Below are 27,449 nucleotides of genomic sequence, written 5' to 3' on the forward strand. Positions count from 1 at the left end.
ACTTACTTGGGGTAACACCATACTACTTAGAGTAGCAGAGTTTCTTACTATTCTGACTTTCAGTTTTAATCAGAAACAAAATGAAACACACATTTTTTAAACAAAACAATCAAGCCATGTAACAACTTTATTTGCAATGTTTCAAAAAGCTTATTAAAATCATATTACGTATAATGGTATATGACCGGGGCAATCAAACTTCAGTCCTTCAAAAGTTACACATCTTTCCTTGGGAAAAGTAACAAGGGTATTATAATTGCTTAACATTTACACTATACTAGCGATTGCGACCAGACCTCGAAAATGTTGTTGTTGTTGTTGTTGCCAGTGTGAATGTGATGTTAAATTATGCAGTTTTACACAGACAGAGTTGGCGACGATATCTGTCGATATCTCGCCAATACAGATTCTAGAATACAAATCCACGGTGCTGGTGACCGGGGTATTTGAGACTGTGTTTATTTTTTGAGAATCAATGATTCGATTGAGACGATACTAATAGAGAAATATGAAGTTGAGTTATCTCAAAAAAATGCACTTTTTAAGCTTAGTAAAATATAAAAACAGACAAGCCGGGGAATAAACACAATCTCAAAACGACAGAGAGCTCTACTGTGTAATTACAGGGTGACATAACATGTGTAATTGTATGGGTGTGGTAAAACCAGTGTTCATGAGGCTAGGACAACTGCAGGACTCTATAATAAGGTTCCTGTTAGCACAGTTGTCCTAACATCAGCGAGCTGAGGTCAGTGGTTGCAAATTTTATTGTGGCCAGATTCAAACTTCAACTCGAGGGGGTTCTAATTCTAGTTATGGTCAAGAAGATTGCCACATTACTTGTGTATGGGCTCAAAGATAAGGATGAACGCCACGTTGTGTGACTTAGTAGCAACTAAGTGGCAGAATGGGAATTTGCCAAAATTGAAACCAACTGATCAGAGCTCGTTCTGGGAAACAGGAAACAAAATTGAAGAGAATAAAACTTTAAAGGAAACTGTCGTTCAAGGATAAATTCATCAAGTGTAAGCGTTCTCTTCAATTTTGTTTAAAATCACCACCTTGTCGTTATTCATTTTAGTTAATAGTTCAGAAAACATGAGGTAGAATCGAAATATATAGATATCAAAAATAAACACAAGTTTTTAAACTCAGAACTGTTAGCTTTGGTCAAACTGACAAAATTATTTGACGGCTACGATTACATCAAAATATCGAACAAAATGTTATGAAGCAACAATGGCTGATTGCTCTGTTATAAATTTATAATGAGGTATATAGTATCTATAAAAATTCCAAAAATTTTAGAAGCTGCCACGGATCAACATTGAGAATACATATTAATCTTTTTCAAAAAAGACATTCTAGATTCAGAAATGTTAAAGCAAAGCTACTGTTTCTACCGATCACACAAGCCTGTGTTCATACATGAAAATAATACCAGAATAATGTTAATAACCCAGCCAGAAAGATGAGGACCATCCCTCGGAACTTGCCAAATTTAGGAACAAAATTGCATGATCAAGCGCAGAAAAATGTCTATCCACATCTATCCAATATCAAAGTACGTAGAGTAGGATGAATAGTCATTTAACACGTACAGTATAAGTCAGTAAGCTAAGACCTCAGCTTGCTAACCTATCAGATCCGCTAATATTAAATTTCGTGGTTTATTTTATATCCAGCAGTCCTTTCAGGATGATCCACTCTCAATCGAAATAGCGTGGTGTTCTAATGTAGGGGTATTAACATTACTCTAACGTCGAACAAAGTGACTCAAGCAGCGAGTACAGAAAATTCAACAGTTGTAAGATATACTAATCAAGAAAAATTAGTTACAAAATACCTTAGTTTAATAATAAGAGAGCCTGACTCGCCCGTAAAACGGGGGTTGCCCTTATTGATAGGCGGTAATTCTAATAATTATTTCTCTGGAGCACAACCCCTCGTACATATTACTTTCACACCTAGATATACACTGTGCTTCAGAAAGTGTCTCATCAGTTTATTGAACGAATGCCTGTTTTGAATTAGACTGGATAAATTATTTTATACCTTAAAAGTGCCAAAATTTGGTTCGTCAAAAAGTGAATTTGGTAGTACTACCAACATTTTGGTCAACAATTTTGAAATTTAACGTTTATAAAAGATGAAAATGTGTAAAAATAGATGAAAGGCGATTTTCCTAATCTGAAAAGCAGTTGCGGATGATATAGGAAGCAAATTCGAACGTATTCATGCTGAACGACATTTTAGTAGATGATTCAATTGGCAAACTATCAATTCAGTTTACCGTAATTTTAGCCAGAATTTTGGTTTTAAGGTATATTCTATTAAATTGATCACCAACAAGGAAAGCCTCGTGCTTTGCACGACCTTGGAGATATACGGAAATATGCAAAAATATTCTAGAAAACCCACAGGTATATATCATTCTGCCTGTGTACGTTTGTATATATGTACAGACATAACATAACTTTCACTATAGGTACACCTGCCACACAGATTCTTCCCAAAAACGTAACAAAACGTCTGACTTGGCAGGCGGCAAGGAACTCGCAAGTGCATCGGAAACATGTAACTTTGCGGGACCCTCACTCCTCTTACAAGACTAGTTCAGCCAAACGAAATGTTAATCAGTAATCAGGAATAATGAGACAGGTCATACTGTCTAGCTTGGAGTTTCTACATTGAGATAATACATTCGTTCACTTTTCTCTTTATTACCTATATAGTGCCAGTGATTGTGGCAAAATGTTTTTAAATTGTAGTCCACACATGCAAATCAAAGCTAATAATGTATCTTAGTATTGTTTGTCGGTCCAACCAACCAGTCTAGTTACTGAATCGCAATAGTATTCTCGGTTATACAGCAAAGTTCTTGTTACAATTTGGCCAAATATGGACATGAAACACACCACAAAGTCAAGTAATTAAGTCTTGCCACAGAGTGCACCATAAAGGCAAGGAATCTAACCAGAAAGTGTTAGTTGTATGTTCGAGGGGAGTCTGTGAGGGAGGCGCCTCTGTGGCAAGCATCGCGCAGTATTCTCAGAATCTGCCCGGAAGCTTTAAGCTCGGGCGATACGTACCTATTAAAATATATATGTATATATATATATTATATATGTATGATGTACTGGATTATTATTCAACAGCAAAATTCGACCAATAGAATTAAACGGACAAGGAACCATCTATGTCAGTCGAAACTCTGCCTGAGAAGGTGTCAACTCGAATATTATGGAATGATCCATCGGAGATTTAACTAGCTTGAAATAATCATGGATGGCACCTTGTCTGAAGATCGTACTTTATAATTTTCACCGGTAAGATAATCATTTTGTCTCCTATAAACTGATGAGAAAGCGGAAATGAAAATTAAGCGCATGGTAGCTTCTGTATACATTCTATTCTGTTAGGCTAACTTATGTTAGGTTAGAAAATATAATTCGGCACAAAAAATGCTCGAAAGGCGAAAAGGAGAAAGTCCCCATAATATAAAATATTTACTCTGCTCTGCTATTTCTGCGTCAGTTACGAAACTGGTCTTTTGGATAGTAAGTATTGTGAAATTGACAAATGTAATGTGCCATGAAAAATGTTCAAAGACCTTAATAATCTAGTTATCTACCGTACCCTGCCACGAGGGACAGGGCACAGGATAAAGTAAAGAAATTGCAAGAGCAGAGCATTCTAATGGCAAAATCAAAACTTTTGCACTTTTCTTTTAAAAGAACCCCAAAAATATCAAATTCTACAACTTTTCCACAAAAGTATACAAAGCAACAATCTGTGCTTGGGACTTTCGTGACAGGATTCCCAAAAGAGGAGCGTTACTATGGCAACAAAAACGATCACACTTTCTCACACTACCAAAATATAACTAGTGTAAAATATTACTATCGGGTATGCGTAATAATAAACTATCTTATAAACGGCAAACATCATCATTTATGACTACTGGTCCTTTTGCATAAATAAGAAAAAAGAAAAAAACAAACACATAATATTGACACGCGGTGTGAGGCGCGAGTAAAATTAACTAGCATACACCAAACAATTTTTCGGTTACACACTCGGAAAGAGTGCAAAAATAAACCATCCGTGGGTCCACTAAACTCCAAATCAGGTTTAACATATACACAAGGTAGAGAATAATATAGCATAGCAAATTATTGCTAATTATCAACAATAGCAACATTGCATTTGCTATTACAGTCTTAACGCGGTAGCAGTGCAACTGGGAACTGAGTTTTTGAAGCGGGGTCACATCTCGCTTGCGGAGATTTCATAAATTATTTTCTCGGTTGCACTGCTCCCACAATTACCATTCTAAATATCTTTAAACTGATCACGTCTAATTGTACACTGGGTCGCTGCGAAGCGCACGATACCAGAGATTGTACTGCGCGCAATCTGCACGTGGTGCCTCCGTTACATTAACATGTCGTGGCACTCTTCACGCCAAAGAGATCGCTTTATAAATAGGTATACTTTAAACGTTTTTTACGCAGTAATATATTAAAATTTGACAAGAAAAAATTGGCCCTTACGATTTTTCACATAACATACAGAAATATGAAGAGGTAAGGTACGCCAACCTATTAAAATAACTAAAGATTTAAAATTCATAGCCACGGAATCATGGTAAGCGTTGATTCACCATTACACGGCACAAACTAGCAAGTTTTTCTTTCAAACAAGAAACCAAATTTTCAGAAACCTGACATGATATATGTTGAATTTCACCAATGATCTATAGAGAGAATTTGTTGCCAATTATTTCAGCTAAGAATTCATTATTAAGAAAGATATGTTTAAAATATCATGTGCACAGCACCACATCGAAACAATTTACTTTGGACGAAAAACTATTGGCAACAAACAAATCTCTAAGGTAGGATTTCAGCAAACTATAACTACAAAATACTATTAAATCTCAATATCGGTATACTTTCGAACAAAAAACCGTGAGCTCGAGTTTGTCACTGAAACTAACGCGACAAGCCCGACACAAGGCTGTGGGACCCTGAAAAGCACCACAACCACCAACAAGGCAACACTTGCATCACCCAATATAGGTGCTACAATAAGATCACCTTCCATGGCAGCGGCACTGGACAGAGCACCCACATTTTGCAGTATTAAACCGAACTTAAGTACACTAAAACACGAAGGAACAAATGGGTAATTATGTTTCTTTACAACATAAAGAAAATGAGCTTCTCCTCCTTTCATCTGAGAAGAATATTGTTAATCAATATATATGAATGTATTATTATATGGCGAATAACTATATCCTTATATCAGTAAAGTACATTATTATTTCGCAGAGACAATAACAGGTATTCAAAATATGCTCCCCGTGGGAGCAATTCACACCAAACAGATAGAATGTATTAGTGCTGTTGCACGGCACAGAAGTACGGAAGATTCAGTGTGTTCGGATCACACTGGACGGGTCTGCATGTTTGTAGTGGGGTTGGAGTGCACCAGGGTGTGCACCCCGGTCTCCACACAGTTTATAGTTTCACTCAACATCGTCAAGCTGGAACTGGAATGCCAAGTTCCGGTCGGTATAGTGTTGCAGCAACTGAAAGCGAGAAACAGGTAGAAAATTACAAGTTTAAGACTAACAGAAACACTTGAGAGCAGCAAGAAAAGTCGCCGGACGCCGTCATTTCATAATTTTCTGACTAGTTCCTGAATGAATATTAAGAGAAATAAAATTCAGAAACCTGCTGAATGCTAGCGTTCATGTCATCTCCACCGGCATGGCTGTTGTGACCACCACTATTCATCTGGAGGCTGCCATGGCTGCTGTGGCTGCCCAAAGCCACACTTGTCGGTCTGCTGCTCAGAAAGCTGTGCCAACTACTATCGTTTTGCCAAATACTGGGCGTGGCTGCGTTAGAGTACTGGTCCATTGGTGTAGCACCTGCAAAGTGTTATTTGTTAAACTCCCTGTTCAGTGCACTTAGTTTGTTAGAAGGTTTGGAGTTTTGAGCACTATGTTGTGTTTTTGTGAAGCAAATGCGATTCTTTCCAATAGTTTAAACTTTCAACTTACTTGGGTTTATCTGGCTAGCACTCTTAGCAAAGTCATTGGAGAGCCCGTTATTTAAACCACCATGAAGGCCGTTAGAAAGTCCATTGGAGAGTCCATTTAGTTGCCCGTTAGACAGCCCATTGGAAAGTCCATTTGAGAGTCCATTTAGTTGCCCGTTGGAGAGTCCATTGGAAAGTCCATTAATTTGCCCGTTGGAAAGTCCATTAATTTGCCCATTGGAAAGTCCATTGAGTTGCCCATTGGAAAGTCCATTGAGTTGCCCATTGGAGAGTCCATTGAGTTGCCCATTGGATAGTCCATTAAGTTGCCCATTGGAGAGACCATTGGTAAGTCCACTAGAGTGAAGCTGTGAGAGCAGAGCACTGTTTGAAAGCCCGCTGTTTAGGAGCTGCTCGTATTTCTCTGCCTTGGCAAGTTCGTACTTGATTTGCTGTACAGTTGGAGTAGACGCCTGAAGAGATCCGTTTAACGAAGGGTACTGTAAAGTAAACAACTACATTATAATAATAACCAGTACAACCGAGTGAAATCCCGCTATCTATTCAATAGAATCGACCACCTTTAACAAGCAAAGACGGTCAGATTAAATCGACAAAGAGGATGACTCAACTATTAAACTTAATATAAAATAAGTAGCTATTGTATCAATCATTGAGGCTAGACCAAGTTATAGTTCTCACCTGAGGAATTAGGCGATCGTATCCGTTGAGGCCATTAGACAGGGACTCAGTGGGATTAGTCTGGTAACCAGTACTGGTTGCTGGATTCCCAAGTTGTTGAGACAGTCGGAGTTGATTGAGTCTCGAGGCTAGAATGTTGGTAGCATCGTAGTTAGGGAAGGACGGTAGAGCGGGTGATGGTGACGCTGCAGCGTGTTGCTGCTGAGCGTGTTGCTGCGCTTGCAACTGGTTCAGTAGGTTGGATGTAAGACCAGGAGTGCTTGCCAGGGACAGTTGACTGTACTGTTTCAGCAGCTCTTGTCTGAGGAGTGCTTCATCGTAGCCGTTCAGTTGGCTAACTAAGGGGTCATATTGTCCTCCCCACAGGTTGGGGGTACCTTGTGCTCCACTTACTGGTGTAGCAGAGGCAGCATTCGTCAGTCCGTTGATCTTCTGAAGAATATAAGTTAAACGTTTCGATAATAACGGTCATCAGTTTTTAAAGAGATAGTTACCTATTAGCTATAAAACCTAAGAGCTGATATCTTCAAACGTTAGTGGCTGACAAAGATCGAAGTTGGTGAATTGGCAATTAAATTAATCTAACGAACCGGTTGATCCCACAGAGGTATTTGAGCCTCTTGACGAGAAGCAGAGGAAACAGGCGGCGGAGGAGGAGGGGCATGCTGTTGACTCATGTGCAACCTCTGACTCAGTGTGTCAATGTTAGTGACATTTGGAACTGTTCCAAAGTTGTAGTCTCCAGTCAGTCCGTTAGATCGTGAGGTGGGTACAGAGGAGAACTGGTTGGTAGCATGACTCAGGAGCTGCTCGGTAGTAAGGTTATGTAGAGAGGATGGGAGAGGAGCAGCTGGCGGTGGTGGTAACGGAGTTTGGACACCTGATTAAGTGTACTGTTAGGGTTGTTACAATGGATGTTTTATCACATTTGTTTTCAATACACTAATAGGACACATACACTTCAAAATCTTATCAATGACAAGTGAGTAAGCTCTCTTTTACCCTGCTGAAGAAGCTGCTGCTTCAGTTGCAGCAACTGTAGAGTTTCGTGATCCAGTTGGCGGTGTGGACCGGCCATTTGTTGATAACCAGGAAGTCGGGGCGTTGCCAGGCGTGGATCCGGCGTCAGGACATTGCCGTTCCACGGTCGAGACGTTGGCAGGTGGTGACCGTTAGTAGGGGGCAAACCCGGCATATTCTGAGGTGGATAGGCTGGCGGAGGCGGTGGCAACATTCCCTGAATTAATAGAGTATGTGACATACCATTGTAGTGCACGCGACAGGAGGTTACTAGAAAACCGTGATGGCTATTCTTAGTCGATGACGTAATTGCCCATGTGGCCAATGAGAAGCTTCTTGCCGCAAATTCTCAGACTATAAACATCTCAGCGCGCAATCTTCAAGACGCGCGCGCCCCCAAATGCTAGCAACAGAGTGCTTTAATCGCATCATCCGTAAATAAAATGCCAAAATTATGTGCTTTAATGCGCGCGTTTAGTCCTCAAAACAGACGTGACAAGCAAATGACTTAATATTCGACGGAAGGATTCCGGGAAAGAATTTTACCTGTGGTACGTGGGGCTGAGGAACATGGTGTGGACTAGCTTTTAGTTGTTGTGACATAGGTTGCTGCTGAGACACGACTGGAGATCCTGCAGGCGGCAAACTTGCTTGCATCGAACTGAATTTAAAGTAGGTTTAGTAAACTGAACATATGCTATAAAATAATACTGCGGGTTTATCAGACCCACGTTAAGGCTGCCTAGTTTACAAGACATCAAAAACAGCTCCTCCAAATATATTGCACAGGTCGCATATATTGAAATCAGTTCGGACCGGAAGTGATAGTACCGTACATTCTCAACAAACCTAACACTCGGAGAGCTGTTCATGGAGCAGGTAGCACTGTGTTCTGCTTCCGACATGTTCTTCATGTTCTTCTTCTGGCTTCTGTACCTCTCCATCTCATCTTGAGTGTGAGCGAAGGTACAGGACGCACCTCGGGGACACGACTGCGGTAGGAGCAAGTCTCTACACATTGTTGTTTTGTATTTTCCGTGCGCCTGAAAAAGGGAGATTAATGATTTGGTGAATAATAATCTGTATTTACCATAGCGTATAGCGTATTACGACTGATTTTAGCATAGATTTGTTGGACAGTTACATAACTCAGACGAGTATTACTATATCTATTGTAAAGTTATAACGGCCTCACGCGACGGTTAACCAACTATAAAAAGACTTTCATTGGAACTCAGCCAATCCCATATCGAGTATAATGAACAGGCAAATATATCATTATGCATGATATATGTAAGGTACGTTTCAGTAATACAAAGGTCTTTTAAAATACCGCTCTTTGGCATACAAGGCACCTACATCACCCGTCAAAAGACCACATACGGATAGTGCGATGTTACACGCGGTAAGAGTACGTAGCAGCTCTATTATTTAATATTCGTTAATTTAATATTTTGTGAAAGTTAGAAAGATAGCTGGCCGCAGTAACTGTGGATTATTAAAATGTATGTGCAAATAACAAAGTCACATCTTAGTGATGGCTGGTGTTATAAATCAGTTAATTTATTAAATGAATGGTGCGGCGGCGTGTATAACAGGTAACACACGCACACGTACGTCGTACATACAGCGGAAAACAGCTTAGATCATCGCAGGAGAGATCTGAGCCGGGCTCACACGGTGGGTCTTGGCATGAAGCCAGATATCAATTAGACAACTGCTATATATAATGCATCAGGGGAGGATGCAGCTGTGCAGCTCCAATCCACATCCTACACATCCTACCTACCTTCCATAATAGTACATCCTACACATCCTACCTACCTACCTACCATAATAGTATATCCTACACATTTAGCCTTTGTTTTTTTGTTGGGAATTTCCCGAGAAAGGCGTGGTCTGCGTGGTTATTATTGTCCAGTACTTTGTTTGTGTACTAACAACTATGTGGGCCTACGTCACAATTGCGCAGGGTTCTTCCATTTGATGCGGTCAGGTAGTTAGCTAGAACATATATTTAGTGAGGTATTGGCGCTAAAAACCAATGTGATGCCAGGTGACCGGCCATTGTAAACTACTCCGCAGCCGCAGCAGGGCACACAAATATATACAAGCGCCGAATACCGCAGTTCTTGGGAAGAATTCCGATCATTCTTTTCTTGTTTTGTTCATCGGTTAGGGATCTTGTGTACAGAGAATTCCAATGATATTAAATTTCGCGTGGCGGACGAAGAACATTTAGCAATTAAACATGTACTGCACGGAGAGTGGAAAAAAACAGGTGTAGCAGCCGGCGCCTTGTTTTTCCTCTGACGCACAAAGAAAACAAGTTCACGATTAGGTGAGAACGTGTACTCCTTTATAATATATATGATACAATATAAATAAGTGCTCAGATCACACAAATTAATCGAATTGAAATAACCTATGGAAGAGAAATAGTCGTGTATTACATTATATATACACAAATACACAAGGAATTCCTCTAAACTCAGCTAAATACAGCCCCCAGTAAGGTGCATTCTTTAAGTATAGTAACTAGTATTTATACAACGCTTCCACATTAAAACTAACTAAACCAGACATAACAAAGGGAGAACAAGGAGGAAAACAGCTCCTGTACTTACATTGCAGTTATCATGAAGACATCCGGCAGTGTGCTCGGTGAGTCCCTTAACTTTAGCTTTAGCTTGCAGGAACCTCTCTAGTCCTTTCACAACGTTCCTCAGCGCTATCAGCGCTACTTTCAGCTGCGACCATGTCACTGAACTGTCCTCTGAAAATAGGGCTTGGTTACTAATTTACAGATTTAAATCATTTGGTTCTTATTAATTATTAATTAGTATTTACTACGTAATAAGTCTTGAAAAGCTATTTAATCTAAAACAGCTGCTAGTTCACTTTGAGTTTAACTTCTTGTAAGGTTTTGGATAACCGGGATATTAAGCAGTGCCCGATCACCAGTTATACCGAGTCACAAAGCGCCGAATTGTCTGGCGACATGGCACACCCGTGTGTACCAGACATTATTGCAGGTGTTTGCACAACGCCGCGCGGCACGTGACCTTGTAAACAAAGGTCACGTGGGCACCAATTTATATAACGAACTGCTAGGATGCACACGTACACGCTTAACCCAATATTACACACCAAGTGCTTGTGAGTTGGACGCTGTTTCCCGCTAATTTCAAGTGCAGCACTGTGTATGTGTGTGTGTGTGTGTGTGTGTGTGTGTGTGTGTGTGTGTGTGTGTGTGTGTGTGTGTGTGTGTGTGTGTGTGTGTGTGTGTGTGTGTGTGTGTGTGTGTGTGTGTGTGTGTGTGTGTGTGTGTGTGTGTGTGTGTGTGTGTGTGTGTGTGTGTGTGTGTGTGTGTGTGTGTGTGTGTGTGTGTGTGTGTGTGTGTGTGTGTGTGTGTGTGTGTGTGTCTGTGTGTGTGTCTGTGTGTGTGTCTGTGTGTCTGTGTGTGTTCAGCTTATCACTACTTGTTGTGTAGCTGGTATCTGTAAGTTGTGATTAAGCTATGATGTGCAGTGTGTTTTGTGTATGTGATATTCGTTACTTTATGATAGTGGCAACAAAATTAACTCACATATTCCAGCTATGATAGTTTTAACCCTTATCATTTCATCAGAGCTATATTAGGGAACTTTTCATTGTTGCGAAAGAGGATTGACGAGCTCTTATTTACTTAAGACTCGCCTTTGTATTCTCCGAACTGCATATTTTTCTCTGAATTCAACGGTATTGAGCTGCATTTATTGTATATAATACTATTTACGTTTTATAAAAAATATCTTTTATTCATTTTAGAGTTACTAACCGGGTGGGGGCTGTGGTTTCTATGCGATTAATTGGTTTTTAAATAACCGTGAAGCTTACACCCTGTATAAGTCACGCTTGTGCGAGGATGAAGGAAATGTTACATAGTTACGTCCTGTCCCAGGGAAATGGACTTTATTATAGTGGAGAAATATTGATAGAAATGTCGAAATAGCACCACTAGTGGTGATATTTCGACATTTCTATCAATATTTCTCTATATTCCTGCCATGATCAGATCATGGTGGTGTCTCATTATATTGGCAATTGTAAAGCAATTTATCATTATACTAGTACAACATGTAAGGTTATCACTTATAATAAGTATGTAGGTAATTATCATATTATGCAATACAGCAATAGCTCAGGGGTAAGTGGTTGTGGTTGGTACTTTAACTGATGAGACACATGGACCATGTTTCAAATTGCCCCCGAGGGCTGGAACAAGGCAAAAGGAACTTGCAGTGCGTTTCTAAGAAATCTCCGGTGTCAACCCTTCGAGAACTTAATCTAAGTTTCGGAACTAAACTACAAATTTAATTCCGTAGTACCCAAAAATGTTCCTTTCCAGCATGAGTTCTGATAAGATAACAATAACGACCATTCATTCCCAGACAACACAACAATTACAATATCCCGAATATTAGATATGTTTTATCTCCCTAATTTACAACACAACAATTACAATATCCTGAATATTACATATGTTTTATCTCCTTAATTTACAACACAACAATTACAATATCCTGAATATTAGATATGTTTTATCTCCTTAATTTACAACACAACAATTACAATATCCTGAATATTAGATATGTTTTATCTCCTTAATTTACAACACAACAATTACAATATCCTGAATATAAGATATGTTTTATCTCCTTAATTTAGCTTATGAGAGATACTGGCAGCAATTACAGTGATGTTTTGAACTTGATTTTTTATTCCCAGGAAAATGTTGGACTTGGGCGTTATTTTTACTATCCCCAGTTTATACCTTATATTTAATTTTAAATAACATTGTAAATAATAATAATAATAACGCTTTATTTGTATACCGCTTAGGCCGTATAAGCGACCAAAGTCCAAAAAATGGGGTTGATACTAGCCAACAAAGCGGTGCAGATAAATATAGCTTAATAGTCCCTTTTCTAATCAAAATTCAAATTTATAAATTGTAGATTGATCTTAAAGTCCTGCGTTCATGACTACTGAATCACCAAAAATACTGTAAGATAATAAATAAAAAGTAAGATAATAAATAACAATTAGATGCGCCCTTGTTTACCAAATCACATTTCGATTCCGAATGTTCATGTTCATTCCAAGTTTATTCCCGGTTAAAAATACACACATTGTTGACGCTGAGATCTTAATTGCGGTCATTTTCATGATTGGTACGTGAATTTTCAGCCCGAAAGGCTGTTTTTTACTACATGTGATGACTGGTTGACATATTCTGGTATAGTGTTTTGTAAACAGGCAAATGGGCGGTGCTGAGTAAATCCTAATCGAATATATATATAATATTTAAGGTCATTATTTAATTTCATGATATAATTGTTAATCAATGGGCCGACAATAGAAACCTACAGTAGTTTTATCAGATAAACGTGATCCAACTATTCGTCGGAAAGGAAGAAAGAAGGAGAAACAGTACATGAATTTGAACAGTGTTGACATAAATCCTTAACAAAACGATTATAGTACTTATACGTCATAATACTTTCATTAATTATGCATAGAAATTTTAATATTTTGAGTATGAAAATATCTTAAGACCATGTGAACAGATAAATATTTTTTGTTCATAACTGTATAGGAATAAAATCACACTATCTTCACCCTATCTTCTTGCCCAAGTGTAAATTTGAAACGATTGAGATTCGCAGCATATTAGACTACAAATTAGGCTTTACAAGAAAATCTAAAAATGATTTGCAGCGTACAGAGTTGTACCAGGGAGACGTACACTACAAGAGGGATGTCACGTGACCCACACGTAGCTAACGTACCAACTACCTTGCTCGTATGAGATCATCAACCGGGAAATTCTAGAAACTTCTCAAACCTCTGACGGTGTCAGTTCAACACGCCCGCATTCAGCATCTTACACACACATGTACTACAATTACAAGGGGAGCAGGTTCTCTTATCAGTGTTAACACACACACACTCCAGTACAATAATCCCCCTCCTCCCTTGCTGTGAGGGTGTGCTCACATTTAACTCTTATAAAAGGTGACGTATGAAAGCTATTTGAAACATTTACTGTTGTGAAATCATTGCGGGCACTGCTCCGCATCAAGTGGTGTGGAAACCACGTGATCAGCTCTACGTCGCGTCATCTGAACTTTATCTGCACTTTCACTGCTCTTACTTTATAATAAACAGAACACATTTCTTTGGGAGATAAGGCGGTAAAAATTGTGGAGGACCGTGAGAAAATAATACCCATTTCCGGGGTGGTGATTAGATTTCAGTGGAGTTATATCAAATATCATTAATTTTAGGGAGTAAGTTGATACTCCTGATCACTTAAATGGACGGGAATTTAATAAGGTCTAGGTAATTATCAATTAAATGATCTCTTAAGGCGTGTTCTAAGGAACTTATAACTTGAGGATGACAGGAATCATGCAAACACAACGTATTTAAACATTAGTAACAGAAAGCTGAAGCTGGATGTTTATGCTGTTAGCTGTAGTTAATTAATCAATCCACCAATTAATTACAAACATATATTTCAAGATATTTGCAATCTGATTTATTCCCGACTCCTGTAGCATTATGTGAGTCTTTTAAATACGGAACGTTTACAGCAATATTTACCGTTTTACAATATTCTATTCAATGTTTACAGTGTTTGTTTACAGATTGGGAAAGTTACTTATAATAGAGTTGGGGGAACTCATCCAATGCACACGATTTCGCGCGGGAACATCATTCACACAATCACATGTTACAATTAATACAGAGTCACGGACAGAGTCACGGACAGAGTCACGGACAGAGTCACGGACAGAGTCACGGACAGAGTCACGGACAGAGTCACGGACAGAGTCACGGACAGAGTCACGGACAGAGTCACGGACAGAGTCACGGACAGAGTCACGGACAGAGTCACGGACAGAGTCACGGACAGAGTCACGGACAGAGTCACGGACAGAGTCACGGACAGAGTCACGGACAGAGTCACGGACAGAGTCACGGACAGAGTCACGGACAGAGTCACGGACAGAGTCACGGACAGAGTCACGGACAGAGTCACGGACAGAGTCACGGACAGAGTCACGGACAGAGTCACGGACAGAGTCACGGACAGAGTCACGGACAGAGTCACGGACAGAGTCACGGACAGAGTCACGGACAGAGTCACGGACAGAGTCACGGACAGAGTCACGGACAGAGTCACGGACAGAGTCACGGACAGAGTCACGGACAGAGTCACGGACAGAGTCACGGACAGAGTCACGGACAGAGTCACGGACAGAGTCACGGACAGAGTCACGGACAGAGTCACGGACAGAGTCACGGACAGAGTCACGGACAGAGTCACGGACAGAGTCACGGACAGAGTCACGGACAGAGTCACGGACAGAGTCACGGACAGAGTCACGGACAGAGTCACGGACAGAGTCACGGACAGAGTCACGGACAGAGTCACGGACAGAGTCACGGACAGAGTCACGGACAGAGTCACGGACAGAGTCACGGACAGAGTCACGGACAGAGTCACGGACAGAGTCACGGACAGAGTCACGGACAGAGTCACGGACAGAGTCACGGACAGAGTCACGGACAGAGTCACGGACAGAGTCACGGACAGAGTCACGGACAGAGTCACGGACAGAGTCACGGACAGAGTCACGGACAGAGTCACGGACAGAGTCACGGACAGAGTCACGGACAGAGTCACGGACAGAGTCACGGACAGAGTCACGGACAGAGTCACGGACAGAGTCACGGACAGAGTCACGGACAGAGTCACGGACAGAGTCACGGACAGAGTCACGGACAGAGTCACGGACAGAGTCACGGACAGAGTCACGGACAGAGTCACGGACAGAGTCACGGACAGAGTCACGGACAGAGTCACGGACAGAGTCACGGACAGAGTCACGGACAGAGTCACGGACAGAGTCACGGACAGAGTCACGGACAGAGTCACGGACAGAGTCACGGACAGAGTCACGGACAGAGTCACGGACAGAGTCACGGACAGAGTCACGGACAGAGTCACGGACAGAGTCACGGACAGAGTCACGGACAGAGTCACGGACAGAGTCACGGACAGAGTCACGGACAGAGTCACGGACAGAGTCACGGACAGAGTCACGGACAGAGTCACGGACAGAGTCACGGACAGAGTCACGGACAGAGTCACGGACAGAGTCACGGACAGAGTCACGGACAGAGTCACGGACAGAGTCACGGACAGAGTCACGGACAGAGTCACGGACAGAGTCACGGACAGAGTCACGGACAGAGTCACGGACAGAGTCACGGACAGAGTCACGGACAGAGTCACGGACAGAGTCACGGACAGAGTCACGGACAGAGTCACGGACAGAGTCACGGACAGAGTCACGGACAGAGTCACGGACAGAGTCACGGACAGAGTCACGGACAGAGTCACGGACAGAGTCACGGACAGAGTCACGGACAGAGTCACGGACAGAGTCACGGACAGAGTCACGGACAGAGTCACGGACAGAGTCACGGACAGAGTCACGGACAGAGTCACGGACAGAGTCACGGACAGAGTCACGGACAGAGTCACGGACAGAGTCACGGACAGAGTCACGGACAGAGTCACGGACAGAGTCACGGACAGAGTCACGGACAGAGTCACGGACAGAGTCACGGACAGAGTCACGGACAGAGTCACGGACAGAGTCACGGACAGAGTCACGGACAGAGTCACGGACAGAGTCACGGACAGAGTCACGGACAGAGTCACGGACAGAGTCACGGACAGAGTCACGGACAGAGTCACGGACAGAGTCACGGACAGAGTCACGGACAGAGTCACGGACAGAGTCACGGACAGAGTCACGGACAGAGTCACGGACAGAGTCACGGACAGAGTCACGGACAGAGTCACGGACAGAGTCACGGACAGAGTCACGGACAGAGTCACGGACAGAGTCACGGACAGAGTCACGGACAGAGTCACGGACAGAGTCACGGACACGGAGTTATCAATCTGAGCACATGTCCGTGTTAATGTATACTCTGGTGGAATGTGCTCAACAACAGACTTTACAATGCAAAGCGGAATGTAAGAATAAGTGTTTGTCATTCTCACATTATCAACGAGGGAACTCTCTACAAAGATAAATTCGTGACTGTCTGACGTACAGAGCAGGAGAAGAAGCTTTGTTAGTACGTAACAAAGTAGGTGGCTAGGCGCCAGATAATAATCGCGTGTTTAAGAGTTGAAACAAACCTGTAGCTGGGTTGATCGCTGCTAGAGTATTGAAATCGTTAGACAGTCCTGACAAGTTGTGCGTGTCCTCTGTTCGGGAGAGTGCTATCATCAGCTCCTGTATACTCTGTGTAAACGAAGCTGGCGTCTGCAACTGAAATGTTGCGATGTTTAGTTGTGATGAATTATATAGATACGTCATAAATCATAACTAATGATAAGAATGGAAACATTATTAACTGCTATTGTTAAACAATCAGCGTTTTTAAAATGCAAATTTTAAGAATGTGATGACGAACGTAACATGCGATAAACGTGTGACACAGAAACGTAAAGCAGCAATCTTCCAGAAAATACGACATTACAAAACTCTGCAGTCTGCTTGTTATTTTACAAGGATAACTACTTAGTTAAAATCATTTAAACAACCCTCCAAAGGACCTACCCTATCAATGATACTCTGCATATGCGACTTGTGGGCTGTATCTCCGTATAATAGCTGGCTCCACTGATCGGGCGGGATCCTGATCCCCGCTTCCTGGGCCATGTTAACGATCTGCGCGTCGTGCTCCCGTCGCAGTGCTTCATATGTCCTGTACTCCTCCTTTAGTTGCATCAGGGAACTTTCATCATTCCTCTTGGCAACCTGGTGGTGTGATGTTTTTAGATTCTTAGCTTGTTTCGTATTAAACAGTGCTTGAAGGAAAATACGAAGAATTTTCACATGTTTGATTGTGCTAGAGTAAGATTTCGGGGTAGGAACTTATCTTATAAAATGGATGTTTAGTTAATGATTCTCCAATCCAGTTGTAATGGAATTGGCTTAAATACTTCTTGTACTTTTCTTAGTTGATTCTTTTTCAGCCGGGTCTTTTTTACCATACTTTGTTGCCACTATTGTACCTCAAATCTACACTGAACGGTCAGCAAAAGGAGGTAGAGATCCAGTAAGAATCAATCACAAGTTCAAGTAATCCAAGGTGCAGTGATAATGATTAATATAGTTATACAGTGTAACATTCACAAGAAAACTTTTGAGACAAAGTAGTTACCACACACTGCACCTAATCAGTAATTGACCGTAATTCGATGAATTTAAAATTCTCTGAATCTGTGACTGTGATCATACTGTTAAATTGTTTCTAAGTGGTACTTCGATATTTTCCCCGTATACCTAGGTCCTAGGCCGTGGTTCGAAGTATATGGCAGGGGAGCCGTTCTAAGAAACAGATTATTCTAAATCAATTAGACAGATGGCTTCACGGCAATGTGATAATAGACTGAAGTTTCCATCCCGTAGAATAATAGTGATTCCGGCGGCTTCTGATGAACCCAAGGGAAATGGCAGCCCCGGTCTCATTCATACCTACACTTTTTATCAGGGCCCACCATGTCTAGAATGTGCAGCTTCAGTGCAACTTGCAGACAGTTACAACTTTTAAAAGTTACAGTTAAGGTGAAGCTTTGAGTGCCACAAGAAATGGGCTAGACGCTCATTACGAAATGTTTCAAAAACTGTCTGCAGATGACGAAAATGTAACATCTCCCTTCAGACACATGCGGATATATTAGACAATATCAGGGATATAATTATGCGCATATCCTTAAAAAGGCACCATGTTATCCCAGGATTGAATATTAACGGAACGTGTCCCCATGTTGTACAAGTATATTCTTGGATATGATATTATGATGGCGCCAGTCTTCCCTCCATCATAGCCAAACAACCATTAGCGGCTGTTAAGAAGTGTGATGGTACAATCACACCCACCAGCCCACCACGGCTACGTTACACCTGTTATTTCCGGCAATATAGCAGCTATATTTATATCATTATATCGGTCTAATATCACTGATTCTCCAGAAATATCATTGGTGTGCGGCGGCCGGAAAGTTTATAGTACAGAGCTATTAAAGCAGCGCTGGGATTGCGGAGTATGTTGTACACATTGGGTATTATAAAGCGTAGAGCTGGTGTATACTGTATTAGAACAACTGTATTAAACATGTGGTTTGTAGGTACCTGGTACACAAGTCGGGCGTTTGTTCAATACCAGCTAATTGCAGCATATATTGGGCGGACATTGCGAGATATTCTTTGTGTTATTATATATCATAAATGCAATGTATGTTGTTATAATTCTATCTGCATTAAAAATGTACTAAACTATTATTAGAATTTAGGTGTGTGCTATTTTAATTACTTCTAGTAATATTATTATTAAGTACTTTAATTTTTAACAAACTGTTCTAAATAACAACTATGAAAATTCAAGAGCTGAGCATAATTCCGAGGGTAAAAAATCATATGCGAGAAACCGGAACATTGAATCCTAGAAAGCGAGAAACCGGAACATTGAATCCTAGAAAGCGAGAAACCGGAACCTTGAATCCTAGAAAGCGAGAAACCGGAACCTTGAATCCTAGAAAGCGAGAAACCGGAACCTTGAATCCTAGAAAGCGAGAAACCGGAACCTTGAATCCTAGAAAGCGAGAAACCGGAACCTTGAATCCTAGAAAGCGAGAAACCGGAACCTTGAATCCTAGAAAGCGAGAAACCGGAACCTTGAATCCTAGAAAGCGAGAAACCGGAACCTTGAATCCTAGAAAGCGAGAAACCGGAACCTTGAATCCTAGAAAGCGAGAAACCGGAACCTTGAATCCTAGAAAGCGAGAAACCGGAACCTTGAATCCTAGAAAGCGAGAAACCGGAACCTTGAATCCTAGAAAGCGAGAAACCGGAACCTTGAATCCTAGAAAGCGAGAAACCGGAACCTTGAATCCTAGAAAGCGAGAAACCGGAACCTTGAATCCTAGAAAGCGAGAAACCGGAACCTTGAATCCGAAGATGGGGAGTCCCCATCTTTACAAACAAATTTCTGGCGGGCTTCAACGCTTGGGACAACTCTTATGATAATGAAAATGAATCTGGGTTTCAGATACAATTTGACGTTTCTTGTTTAACTAGTCATACATGTTACAAGAGCAAAGAACAATAATGACAGGAGGATGGAGGTTACCTTGAAGCAACTGGCACGGTATAGTAGCTGTACCACGTGTCCTATGCTGGTCTTGCTGGCTTGAGGGAAGTGCGGCTCCAGCTGCTGGACCACGTACAGAACCAGCACTTTCCTGGACAACGCCTGTAAATAAATAAATATATGTTAACACTAATGTAAAAATATGTGTTATATAATCCGTATCCCATATTAGCGCTCATAGTTATAGTACAGTATACTATTAGTACAGTGCTGTATCTATAACAGATTTAATTCTTATTGATCAAATAATTTGATAAGGAAAGATTATGGAAATTAGACTCAAGACAGATCCAAGAAAAATGAGTTGTTTAATTGAAGTATTACTCAATAATAATGTTAATGCGTACCTCGCCCTGTTCCAGAGAAAGCAGGATGTATTTGAGGGCGGCTTCCTGCATGGCTGGCCCTAAGAACTGGCAGCCGCGCGTCCGCACCGCCGCCCACAGCATACTGCTAAGCTGTTGTTGGTTCTGGTGCTGGAGTATAAGTTCCGTACACGTGCGCTCACCTGCAGAGTAAAGGGTCAGTATACACAATGCAAATGGAGAGTGACACGTAATAGAAACAGGAGTTATAAATCAGTACGCCAACAAAAAAGGTAACAGAATGTCTAGGAAAATAGACGACAGACATGGGCAATGATCTAAAGGAAGGTGGGTAAGTCTGTTTTTGGCAGGTGACCGCAATTAACCAGTGAGCTTGCAGCGTCGACCAATCAAATCCCAGTAGAGCTGTCACGTGTCCAAGTTTTAGTATTTTTTTTTTTTTTATCTAGACACTTATTTTACTTCGGTGTATTCCAACAGCCACAATGTTACACAAGTGCAACCAGCCAATTACAGGAAGCCGAAGGATCTTTTTGGCCAGTGACGGTTAAGGTAGTGTGTACCATACTTTCTTCGTCCGAGACTTTGCTGCAATGTGCAGCTCCTCATTTAACCCTCACACCCGATTTCTCGAGTATTCGGCTGAGTAGACCGGGGGGCTGCATAGACCACTCATGATCCTTAGCTGAACGTCGACGACGCTCACCCCACGACCAGGCAGTCAGTGGGTTTCGAACTCGCAACCTAACGATTGTAAGACAGGCGTTCTAACCAACTGCGCTACCTGGCCGCTAAAAATTTAAAATACCAATAATCTATTACTATTTCAGTAAACATACCAAGACTGCGAGCAGCACGAAGGGCTCGTGCTCGTCCTACTGGTTCCGCCAGCTGGCAGTGTACCAGGGCGACAAGCTTACGTTGCATGGGCCGTGATAGTGTGATACTGTTACCTGTCTTCTGGTTTCCAGAAGACAAAGGCTTCAAATAGAGGGCTAGCTCGCCTATACACGTTCCTACGACTTTCTGAAATTGAACGAACATTAAAATAAGACCAATTTTTTATGTAAAATTATGAAGTCATCAATATTATTAAACAAATTCATGTCAACAAATTTGGAGTTTCGTGAGTTGACTATCATATAACAGCCTGGCTTAAGGGACTTCATAAAGTTTCATAAATCTGGCAAATAGGTCATAATATTAATGTTTAATATATAATATTCAATAGTATGTCAAATGATAATCATCGCTAAAAATAAAGCAGGGTTGACATACCTCGTCATTTTTACTATCATCTCCATTTTGGAGTGCTTTGGTAGTATTTTCTTCTGTTTTGTTTTCAGTTACAAGCAGAAGAAGCGCCTGGTTTGTTGGGAAAGAATCTATATCTTCCTGAAAATAATTAAAAATCAATAATTAAAAATAATTAATAATTAGTAAGTACAGTAAAACGTGTGGTTTCTTCTTTAAATTTAGTTTTTAAGATTAAAACATTCTGAAATCCAGGTTAGGTTCTCTGCTAACAGTGTTGCTGTACATATTACTGTGCAATGTGTGGTCACCTGTTGAAACGGCGTGGCATCAAGGGGGCACTGCTTTCGGTGCATTAGCTGTAGACATGAGCTACAGCAAGTGTGTCCGCAAAGTAGCGATATTGGCTTTTTGGTTGTACCATTGAATCGCGTTCGACAGATAGGGCAAAGCAAGAAATCAGGGGTGGGGATGGACATTTATAACATGTGCATCTCTTCAGCTAATAGAGTATAATCATGTTAGTAAATAGTATAATTTATATGATGAAAATACATTAATAGTAATTATTATTTAAAAACATAACAGGAGAAATATCTTTATTGATTCAGTTTTTTAGCTTTTTACTTCGGCAATTTTAAATTTCAGTTAACAGTCAGAAAATTTATATTATATAATGATATCTGAAAACCATGAAATATTGGCAGGAACAAATTTAAAATCTTGAAATCAGGTGGTGTGTGTAGTGTGTTCAAGAAAAGAAAACTTTGATTGGCATACAGCAATCGAGATAGATAGGAATGTGTAGGTCGTAACACAGCAGTAATTATAAGCATTGGTATAATATTAACATCTTTGTACATAATAAACTCTTAAATTAACAGTGTGATCTGCATCAAGGAATAATATAAAAATTAGCATTTTTTGCAACAACAAAAAACCAACATGTTTACAAGGCCAAGGGAAGGCAATAAATTTTAAAATTATGTTCACAGAACACAAAACACATTTACCTACATCTCTTAGGACAGTTATGAAAGGCAGTGTCTATTCAAATGCTAAATATTGAAAAACAATTAGTCTTTGCCTTTGGTTAATTTAGTAAAAACCAAAATTTCTAAAAACATGTACAAGTATCTACATTTTACATAATATGTCTACAAGCATTTAACTAAGGTTAACACGATTAGTCACTGCATGAAGTTCTCATCTGGTCGAAGGTACCCAATAAACCCATTATATCTGATCAAAATTAAAATATTGTTTACTACTAATAACTTAATACATGATTATACAAACAAGCAGTTGTGCTGTTATTCTGAATATGGTACACTGCACTATAACTAGCGCAGCGTATAGTGTCAATGTCACTATGGAATGGTAAACAACCAGAAAACAACCAGAAAACAATTGCAAACTTTCCTTATTTGATCTGACTTCATTTTTGAACCCACTATTCCCTCGGTTCAGAGGATGTTAGATCATTCCCATCAGTGACTTGTGCAGTGGTTGTGTCTGCATTCTGCTCTGGTGGAGCGGGTACACTTTCTACCACAGGAAACTCTGTAGTGAGTCTAGTGGCTGCTCTGGGAGAGACTCTAGGCGAAGGATTTTCAACTGAAGGCAAATCAACCACAGTTTGCACTTCTGCTCTATTTTGAGCAGTTTCAACTTCATTTGCTGCTGTTTCAATGTTTTGTTGCTGGGTTGCTTCAATTATTCCAACTCTGCCACGGCGCTCTCTATCATAAGCTCTTGCGCGTTCCCTAGCAGGACAGGGAGGAGGAACTGGTCGAGGAGGACGGTTTTTATTGTCAGGAGGAGCACGAACCTGTCTTCGACATTTTGGGCATGTCGTGTGTTGCTTCAACCAAGGATCAACGCATTTAGAATGGTAATCATGTTTGCAGTTCAGAACTTTAGTAGTTTCTCCCTTCTGGAAATCATCTAAGCATATGTCACAGCTTCCGCCAGCTTTGGTAACTTTCTTGGTTGGTATACGATTGATCTGGGCTAGAGTCAACACACGTGGAGGTATGTGAGGTATTCTGTTTTCTGGAGTTGGTTCATTTGGATCATACCACACTCGTCTGTCAGATTGAGGAGCTGGAAACACATGATTGTTGCGATCAAGAAAGTTGCGGAGAGTATTACCACGGCGTCTGGTATTAGAGTTGAACTCCTCTTGTCGGGGATGGACAATACCAGGCTCAGATAATTCAAAAACGTTTCCATCAGAATTTCTGTTTCTCCGGTATCTTCTAGGAGCACCCTGGCCACGCCTAGTAACATTTCGATCAGAAGGTATAACCGGCAACATTGACATGAGGTTCCTTGAGTTATCTATGAGATTCTCGATTTCATCCTCAAAAGATGCTGTTAAAGGATCATGCTCACCAAAGAAATTGGACACAGCAGCATTTCTGAAACTGTTCATTTCCATCTCCATCTCTCTAAAAGGACTGTCAATCCTTTGTCCTCTCCCCCGAGATTGGGAAACTGCTCCCCACTGTATATGGAACATCCTAAATTCTACAAATTTGTATTTGACAATTGATACCATGAAACACTACTTTAGATGCTGTACTACACGAAGTTGTTCAATAAGTTAAACAAGTATTTAAATACTAAGTTACACTGTAAAACAATCTTAAATAATTATCTCATAATTTGTGTCTGTGTGTGTGCGCCTGTAATTTGCGAGCGGCTTAATCAAGAAAACGGTTAGAGTTATGGGATTGGTTTTAGCAGTATAGTGCCGACAAAACTCTGACGAAGCCAGATAAATAAGGTTTTTCAAATTGGTTGGTGGAAGGTGGATTAATTGATGGTTTTAACTTTTGTACCACTAATGTGACTAAAATGACTCACTTTTTCTCCCTCCTCGCTCTCCCTCCAATTACTGCATTAGATGTAGCTGCATATGTAGCGTTGGTACATGAATCATAATTAGGTTAGCCGCATAAGATTCACTGTCATGTAATGCTATAAGCTTTTAGGGGAGGGGGCACTCATTGCAGTCTGTTTGGACTGTAGAGAGTTCATACTTTCATGCTATGCGTGTTTTAAATATAATAGGGGGTTTATACTTTTGCATTTCAACTGCGGTAGTGAAGTCCCGGCCGTAGGCACGGGTTACACTAGTTAACAAATAATGCAACAGTTCAGTAACAGACCAGCTATCTTGATCGTACACAACAATCATTGAGTAGCTGAATTTACTTCCAGACATTTTCAAACTGCAATTTGATCTGTTCGATCATACATTGAATCTAAATTATACACTTTCTAGTTTATTCGTAAGTTACTACATTGTATCGGACATTTTTATCTTAAATGTCTACTAGGCAAGATACACAATCTTCAGAATCTAACTCTGCTATACGGCCATTAGCACTGGTGCTTCAAAAATTTTGTTTCCTTATGTAATTTCTATGAAATCAATGCTAAATTTAGACACTTGAAGCAGTTCAAGGAAGAAATAAAGTTACTCTATGACTGTCAAAATAACTGTCAAAACAGTACTATGAAAGAGATAAGATTAGCTCAAGGCAACGGACCAGAAAAGGGGATGATGGAGATGTAAATAAATACGTCGATACAAAGATAAAATAAAACAAAATGCAGTCACCAAAATGACTCGTGGCCCACAAGCATTGATCCTTCTCTGTATTTTCTTTCGCGATTGACTCAAATGGTTTCATCTTCAGCGAGAGCTAGGAACTTAGACCCTTATAAATACGGTGCTGTCACTTATTAAGGCATGTGGACCAGGTGCAGCAAGTAAAACGTAAAATATCAACCAAACAGTAAATCACTGGAGGGAAATTTATTAACATTTCAATTGTGGGTTGCTCATATCTCATCGCTCTGCTGTTATGTACTACCAAGAAAGACACAAAGCGTCGAATTCTATACTTCATTTTAAAGTGATATGATAAATTAGTCATAGTTCAGACGATAATCAGGGTAGGGTACAAAGTGTAAACCAAAAGATTTCTCTGTTATTTACTATTTAGACATTCAACAAAGCCTGTGCATGTCCATGTCATGAGTTCTTTTGAACATGACAGATTATGCACCATTCACGCTTTAATAATATTACCATAACATAACTATAAGTTTAATGAACTGTGTCTACCCTGGTGACCTTACGGTACTACTCCCAATCTTCATTCTCTCAAAAAATACACTATACATTCATGGATTAAATCTCAATATACTTTGCTGACATTTTAGAAGGATATTAAATAGTTTTCACACCACGCACTGCAAACACTTAACACTGCCCGACTCATAATTTCAGAAAAGCCTGCGGTTCGCAGGTAAATAAACTACATTAAAGATATATGGACAAGTGACCGGATCGATGTCGGACTGACGCGCTATAAATTCTTCACAGCTCATAGCGGCGGATGATGATTAATCACTCTACACTCGACTGTCATGTGACTTTTTCAACCCCTTCTCTAGCTGGTCCTGAACGACTATTCGAAACCCTAACCCTCTAATCTGATCCCAACCCTAACCCTAACCAAATCCTTAACAAAAGCATATGCTGAAACCCTAACCCTAACTAGATATTAGACTAACTTCCTTATACGGTCATATCACGTGATCGAAACAGTTTTTTACCAATATCTCGTCAGGAAAGCATTTTAACCCTATGTCATGGGAGTGATTCGGAATCAGCGTCCGAAATTGTAGCGCGATGCACTACTGGGTCGCGCGCGCGCATCCAATAATGCTTCTCGCAACCACAGATCGGCGAGATGCGAAGGATTGACATCGTGAATCAACGTCCGAAAATACATCGATTGAAGTTGATTTCAACTGTCGGGGGCCCTTTTAGAACAATCTCGAAGATCGACTGTAAAGTGATTTAGCAAGCCCGCATAGCGGCCCAGTCGCCAGTAGTGCTATTATCTGGCGATCTGTGTGCTGTGGTTGCGACAAATATTGACATACGTTGCATGCCACTTTTCGCGGGGTGATATTCGCAAAATATTTGTTCCAAATATTAGACCGACACAATAGCGACACAATACAAATGACAAAATTGACCATTGTTAATGGTCTGGCCCGGCGCGCGCTACTTCGTAGCACTTGCTTTCGAGAAGAAAGCGCAAAGCGGCGCGCTCTACTTCGAAGAAATTTAGACGAGTAACATCCGTCAAGATCAAGTGACAATACCGTCAACGAGTCCAACTCGGCGCGCATTTTCGTAGATTATTAGCCTACAGAAGCTGAACCATCATGGATTGTACATTGTCATTATACATTAATTATATATAATAGACTGACTCGGTCACAGGAGGAGCAAAGTGCAAAGAAACTGCCACAAACTGCTACTCACTACTACATACTAGTTTGTAGCAGTTAGTGCCAGTTTGTAGCAGTTGCGCGCGGCGTGCGTTGCGCAGTAAAGACACGCGTGCAACTGCTATAAACTTCCTCTAACCAGAGCCCTCTCGCTTGCAGTAGCGCGCGACCGCCGTAGGCAACAAGCGCGTCACGCAGTACGCGTATACACATGGCTATGTGTAGCTACAAACTGGCACTAACTGCATGCTACAAACTGGCACTGACTGCTATAAACTGCTGCAAACGGGGCGCGAATGCGTGGGCGCGATTGCAGCAGTTAGTAGCAGTTAGTAGCAGTTTGTGGCAGTTAGTAGCAGTTAGTGTCAGTTTGTAGCAGTTAGTAGCAGTTTATAGTAGCAGTTTGTGGCAGTTTCTTTGTACTTTGCTCCTCCTGTGCGGTGCGCACTACTTCAATTCAAAGCTTCTTGCCATAATATTAAA

At 40.9% G+C, this 27,449-nt stretch overlaps 2 protein-coding genes across 2 annotated transcripts; both read right to left on the minus strand.

The window, feature by feature from the left end:
* Positions 1-4,059: 4,059 nt before the first annotated feature.
* LOC134818596 (roquin-1-like) lies at positions 4,060-22,181 on the minus strand. Its single transcript, XM_063828237.1, has 16 exons — positions 21,956-22,181; positions 21,669-21,785; positions 21,230-21,416; positions 20,412-20,572; positions 20,044-20,166; positions 17,469-17,669; positions 17,045-17,177; positions 10,401-10,549; positions 8,623-8,816; positions 8,320-8,434; positions 7,756-7,990; positions 7,344-7,633; positions 6,754-7,185; positions 6,074-6,524; positions 5,742-5,941; positions 4,060-5,596 (listed from the first exon to the last, which is right to left on the minus strand). The coding sequence occupies exons 1-16, from the start codon at positions 22,121-22,123 to the stop codon at positions 5,534-5,536; spliced, it is 3,219 nt and encodes a 1,072-aa protein (XP_063684307.1). The 5' UTR covers positions 22,124-22,181; the 3' UTR covers positions 4,060-5,533.
* Positions 22,182-22,514: 333 nt separating this feature from the next.
* Positions 22,515-24,256, minus strand: LOC134818602 (uncharacterized). The gene has a single exon (XM_063828244.1). It carries the CDS (start codon positions 24,205-24,207, stop codon positions 23,098-23,100), a length of 1,110 nt encoding a protein of 369 aa, XP_063684314.1. The 5' UTR covers positions 24,208-24,256; the 3' UTR covers positions 22,515-23,097.
* Positions 24,257-27,449: the final 3,193 nt, after the last annotated feature.

The sequence above is a fragment of the Bolinopsis microptera genome, chromosome 7, assembly GCF_026151205.1.
Source record: "Bolinopsis microptera isolate Bmic1 chromosome 7, MBARI_Bmic_1.0, whole genome shotgun sequence".
Taxonomy (NCBI): Eukaryota; Metazoa; Ctenophora; class Tentaculata; order Lobata; family Bolinopsidae; genus Bolinopsis; species Bolinopsis microptera.

What these genes read in the sequence shown, in the direction of transcription:
- LOC134818596 (XM_063828237.1), bottom strand. Translation starts at nt 22,123, where the DNA reads ATGTCCATCCCCACCCCTGATTTCTTGCTTTGCCCTATCTGTCGAACG. An exon ending in ACCGTGCCAGTTGCTTCAAG is followed by an intron (nt 17,670 to 20,043) that starts GTAACCTCCATC and finishes TCACACCACCAG; the next exon opens with GTTGCCAAGAGGAATGATGA. An exon ending in GTCTTCATGATAACTGCAAT is followed by an intron (nt 8,817 to 10,400) that starts GTAAGTACAGGA and finishes TCCCTTTTTCAG; the next exon opens with GCGCACGGAAAATACAAAAC.
- LOC134818602 (XM_063828244.1), bottom strand. Translation starts at nt 24,207, where the DNA reads ATGGTATCAATTGTCAAATACAAATTTGTAGAATTTAGGATGTTCCAT.